Source organism: Oryzias melastigma, linkage group LG6 (genome assembly GCF_002922805.2).
Source record: "Oryzias melastigma strain HK-1 linkage group LG6, ASM292280v2, whole genome shotgun sequence".
NCBI classification, from domain to species: domain Eukaryota; kingdom Metazoa; phylum Chordata; class Actinopteri; order Beloniformes; family Adrianichthyidae; genus Oryzias; species Oryzias melastigma.
In genome coordinates, this window is record NC_050517.1 from 15,600,599 (window position 1) to 15,606,442 (window position 5,844).

Here is a 5,844-nt window from a genome sequence, read left to right on the forward strand (position 1 = left end):
CCATCCCTTCTCCGCAGTGCTGTGATCAGGCATCCCTCAGGGAGCGATGGCCTCCTTGAGTTATATGCCCCTTTAATAATCCATCTAGGGTACACTACACTTGGCCAGGCCCATAAAGGCCTGATTTATCCTCCCGCTGGAAATGAGAGGACCTGAGATGCTGGGGCCCGAATAAGGGAGCGCTGGCCCGGCTGTCAGCAGATAGAGCTGATGGACCGTCTACAGCGCCATTCAACACTCCCAACGACTTTAGCCTTTAGCACCCTCTCCTGACCTGCCAATGTCTTCAATCATCCTCTGTGCTCTCCTCATCTTGGCTTATGGTCTTTTTATGCTGTATCAATACAGACAAGATTCACTTTTTTAAAAACCGTTGAGCTCATTTGTATTTTTGTGCTATCGTAGTAAGAGTTTCTTTAAGAGTTTTATCTGACAAGCATTCCTGACATTTTTGTTTTTCACACTCCTGGTATTTTTACCTTTATGGCTGTGTAAAAACAAAACGTTGACTTGAAGTGCAGCTTGTTGGGGGTGTGGATCATGACAAACTGAAGAGGATTTTAGAAGTAGAAGGTTGAAAAAGTGTGCTGGCACAGCAGAAAGAAGTTGTGAAGAAATAGAGGGGAGGAATGCATTGAGGCCGTTACATTTACAGCCCCACTTGTCTATTTGAGGCCCTTTAGGGGGAGTTGTGTGTTACTGAAACGGTAAGTGTTGCATCTTTAAGTTTCTGTGAGTTTGATTTTTCCTCCAATCTTGCATGAATTTATTTGAATAATCTGGGTTGATCTTTATCTGTGCGTCACTTAAGTCATGCATTTATGTCCTTCCTCAATCTTTCTGCTTAATCTATGCATTTCTTCTTCATTCACGCTGATCACCCTCAGCTTCTCTGTCTCAATCCTTCTTTTCTCTTCTCCTTCATCTCCTGCATGGATCATAACCCAGCTTTAGATAGCTTTCTTTTCCTCAGCTCTTCAAAGCTCCAGTCTTAAGCATATGAACTTCTGACGTTGAACTGGCTTCCATATCTACTACTTCACTTTGAATGCTAATACCTAGATTAGAAAAACCTTTGCTGAAAATAGCCTAAACCGCTTCATGCTCGTGAGCGGATAACTTCCGAAAAGGTAAATGACTGACTTGAAGAGAGAAGGAAAGGTCAGCAGGTCAGTGCCTCACTAAACTTGTAACCCATCCTTGGAATAGAAACTAGGGTGTAAACGTAAAATTTTCTTTAAAAATGTACTTCATATTTTATTGCTACTTCTTTCTGTAGTCAGAATTACTACTCTACAGGCTTTTATTTTGAAATCCTAACGTGTTTAAGCTCTTTTTTTAGATGGAGCTACAAGTAAGCCATTTTTCATGGGTGACGTCACATTCAGTCCAGTTCTCTTATATAGTCAATCTTTGTAACTGATATTTCTAAAACTTTTTTTTTTTGACACAAAAGTACCATCTCATTCACATTTCCTTCACTTCTTTTTTGCTAATGATGAATGTTAATGATGATTTAAAAACTATAATTCAACCATAGTAATTTAATTAATGTAGGAGTTAAAAGCTGCTCATCATCACTATCTCCTCTGTCACATTTACCCTTCCACTCTCCTTCACCATGTAGATGAAGCAGTCATTAACAGCTCCTGTAATTCAATGGAGTATTCCTGACCTACCTGCACTATATATTCATGAAAATATGTCACCAACCGCACTATACTCCGATAGAAACACACAATTAGTATGGTTTTTTTTCTTTTCTTTCTGTCTTTCTTTTTAACTTTTCCTTTCCAACAACTGAGCAAAGAGATAAGAGTTGAAGCCTTCTTGTTTTGGACATAATTTACTATTATATTATCTATTATTACGAGGTGTATATTTGTATAAACCCCTGTTGTAATTTAGGCTAAACTTTAGTTATATTGGTTATATTTGTATTTACCGCCGCATCAGAGGGCCTCATTAATTATACTTTTTTTACTGATAGAACCCAAATTTTGTAGAAAATGTAATACGCCATAGTCATCTTTATGATGACTATAAATTGTTTTAACTCCTTTAATACTCTCATGCTGTCTTATTGCTGCAGTCAAGGTTCAATAAGGGTTTTTTCTTTACTAAAAATGAGTGTATTAATGAAGCTCCTACTTAAATGAAAATTGCGTTTTTTGTTCTTGTTACATTTCTGTGACAAAAAAAAGCACATCTATAAAGAATATTAAGATCAAAATTGCATCCATAGGCATTTTTTTATTAAAAAAAAGTGTGCATTAGGAGCATGCGAAAATATGCTGTTTGAAAATGATTGTTTTTGTTACGTAGAAACTACGCTGGACGTAAAAACAGTTTGCTTGGAAAGCTCCAGTATCGCACAACAGTTTTTACTGCACCGGCTGCTGTGGGGGCTGCAAGTTATCGGTGATGAGAAGGGGGCGGAGTTGCTCTGATCTAATGGTTCCGCCTACAATTCAGAGGTGATTCTAAGGAACTACTGGGACTCTACAGAACCTATGTCCTAGAAAACAGGTTTTTAAATTTTATTTTGACTAAAAACAACATTATCATAAAGAAAAGACCATTGGGAACACTTTAACATCATATCAAAAGATGGTTGGAGTGGGACTAAAAGTTCCAAGTGTTCACTGTGTCTCACTGTGATTGACTTTAGGGGTTTAGCTGAGTGATTATAGTTGGCTGCAGATGTTTCCTGACCCAAAGGGGCAGACAGAACCAGAGTCAGAGGTGGTGAGAGGATGAGCACTCAGGCAAGGAGACAAAGGAGAGAAGAGTTGATGTCTCCTTGTCACTGTTTTTAGGACTGACTGGGCTCTGTGCCTCAACTCTTCTCTTCTCCTCAACTCCAAGTGTCAGGGAGGCAGGAGCTTGAGCTCTCTCTTGGCATGTGTCATCGAGGAGAGTCTCCAATTATCTACTCATGCAGCCTTCAGACACTCACAACCGGGGGAGACCAACATTTCATTTACTTAATGCATAAAACATTTCTAAGAACTAGTTCTGCAATTTTGCTCCCAGAAGATTTCTGCAGCAGCATTTAGACGACTTCTGTACTTTTGGCATTAGAGTCAAATTGTGATCTACAAGGAGGAGCTGCTGATTTGGAAGGCAGTTTCTCTCCTGTAAACAAGCAATTATACACCCTCAGCAAGCAGAGTGCGACTGCACTGTCTGTCAATAGCTACTTAAGGCTGTCGCTGAAAGTGGATGTGAGAACTGTTGGCCAAAAATTGTAAATCTCTGACAGAGAGGGAGAGGGAAGGGGAGGCTAGAAAGCTGAGTTTAGCATAAGCTGAAATTAAGCTGGCAATATAGGACATCCAAATATCTCTAACTCTGACTGCATCATTAGGCAGAAAGAAGGGAGCGCTGTAACTGCTCAGTGGTGAGTGAGCAGCATGTTGACTGCTTTGTGACATCCAAATGACACACAGAGACAGGGGGTGAGATGAGGGTTTCCTTGTGCATGCGTGTGTTTATGTTTGCGTTAATGTGCAGGTATGGATCTATATATACAAAAAAAAGAAAAACCACCAGTGCAGAACACGCACTCATTATGCACGTGTCAGGTCACAGACAGGGAAGAAGAGCATGAGTGTATTACCCACCTCCTTGCTCACAGAGCTGCTGTGCTAGCGCATCCTTAAAAATGATCTGTCCTCTGTGAGTAGCTGTGGCTCTGAGGGAAGCAATGAAAAACACAGAAAAAGAAACATTAAAATATGGCATCAAATTCATGTTCTTTTATCAATATTTTTGATTTGATTAGCCAAAATCGTAACATTTAAAACACACCAAGATTTTTTTAAAAGCATTTTAGAGTTTAGAAAATTTGTATTTTGGTCAAAACATGATTACTTTAAAAATATCTATGTTTTTTTTTAATGAATAATTAGTTGTAATCAGTTCAGTGTTGTTATTTTTAACATTCCTAGAGATTAAACACATTTTGTTTGTTCTTCTACCCAAAAAATAAAAATAAAAATAGTAGCAGCTCATGAATGACAAAAATCGAAGGTAAGGTAAATTTAAAAAAATAAAATAAAGTAAAATTTAAAAAACCTGTAAATAAGAATTAACAATGAACAGACTATGCTTTTTGTAATTGTGCTATTTTACGTATTTTTCCAGCAAATCATAATTTGTATCAAATACAGGGGGACACAATCAGGTCCCAAGTCCAGTTAAATTTAGACGGTCCAGTCAGGAAAGGTACTTAACATAAACCCAAAGCTAAGACCTGGTTTAACAATGAAAACCATCAGTGATGCTGAGCAACAGGGTGCCAGAAGAAGAGAGGAAGGTGTGTTCGTAGGCAGAGAAAAAAGGAAGGACAGGTGTCTGCAGTCTAAATTAGAACAACGGAGGGTGTGGGAATTACTAGAGTGATGTGAAAGCAGGTCGGAACAGGTGGAGGAAGGTTTCAGGTGTGATGTGTGACCAGAGTGTCAGCAAGATTTAAAGGAAAGATGAAGAAGACTGTGGAGAAAGCCGCCATGTTGTTGGTTTAGAGACTCTGAGAAAGTGACAGGAGGCAGAGTTGAGGATGTAGAACTTCACTTTGGGAGAGACAAGGATGCATAGGATCAGGAATTAATACATCAGAAGAACAGCTAAGCCTCATTTCCACTGAGCGGTCCGGTACGATCCGGTATTTTGAGAGGGACCTGGTAGCAGGCAAGATGGCGCCCAAACACAACCTTAAACTCATCATTAGCCGGAAGCAGAAAGGTCACAACTGTAGCCAGAAACTGAATTTGCGTACTGCATCTATAGAAGACCCTTAACCCTAACCCTTACCCTAATCGTAAGGCGGCTCTGGTGTTTTTCTATCTAGGGGAAAAGCGTGACCTTTGTTCGAACTTTCTGGCTAATGATGCTCTGGCACCATCTTGGGGCCATGTTGTTTTCTGAGGCCAGGTATTCTTGGGTATTTTTGAGCGACTCCATTGTAAACTGGACCCATTAAACAGTACCGAACCGTACCTCTTGGGGCCCCATTGGTTGTAGGTCCATAGAAAAGTTGAATGGAACGCTGTAGCCCCCCGTTGTTTGACAGAAAGTGATATCGACACTAGAAACCAACAATATAGCTCTCATTTAAGCTAACGCTTCCAACGTTTGTAAGCATTTGCCAGAACTAACTGGACCGTATCGTACTTCTCCTTATCGTACCGGACCGCTCAGTGGAAACAAGGCTTTAGATGTTTTAGAGATTAATGAAGAAAACCTGATTGAGATGCTTTGGACACATTGAAAGGATGGTATGTCGAGGCTGGTAAAAATGTTTGATGTGCAGAAATGTCTTTAAAACAGACATGAAAGATATTTAGTTAGCTAGTAGTAGTAGCTAGTTGCTGCATACACCTTTAAGATCACATACAGTAGAATAAAATACACATTGAAAGCAAAAGATATATGAAAAGTAGTAACAATAAAATAATTAACCTAATTGCAAACAAACTAAAAGAGAGAATAAAAATTACTTGGACATGGTAGTTGGACACCTTGAATTACCTCTCTCTACGATTTATGTTTTTGGCACTTTTCATACCAAAACAATAAAAGTAGAAAAAAAAATAAAGAAAAATATTGGGTCTGGGTTGAAAAAATCGATTTAAGCTTAATAGATCAATAATCGAATCACAAAAAATATAAATCGATCGACCACACAAAGCTAAAGTCTGCTAGCTTGATGCTAGCGTTCAATAAAATTTCCCATAGAACGGCTAATGCTAACGCTCGGTTGACCAAAAAAACACATTGCTGACTAAATGAACATATTTATTTACTTACAGGCATTAATTTTCGAAACTTCTCAAAGGA

General features: G+C 38.9%; 1 protein-coding gene across 2 annotated transcripts in view; it reads right to left on the reverse strand.

Annotated features, from left to right (window-relative positions):
• Positions 1 to 5,844, reverse strand: part of reln (reelin) — a 100,887-nt gene that overhangs the window by 41,782 nt on the left and 53,261 nt on the right. For both annotated transcript variants that reach the window (XM_024281165.2, XM_024281164.2), the window contains exon 4: positions 3,627 to 3,697. In XM_024281165.2, the coding sequence (XP_024136933.1) occupies positions 3,627 to 3,697 (71 nt within the window). The remainder of the gene's footprint in view (positions 1 to 3,626; positions 3,698 to 5,844) is intronic.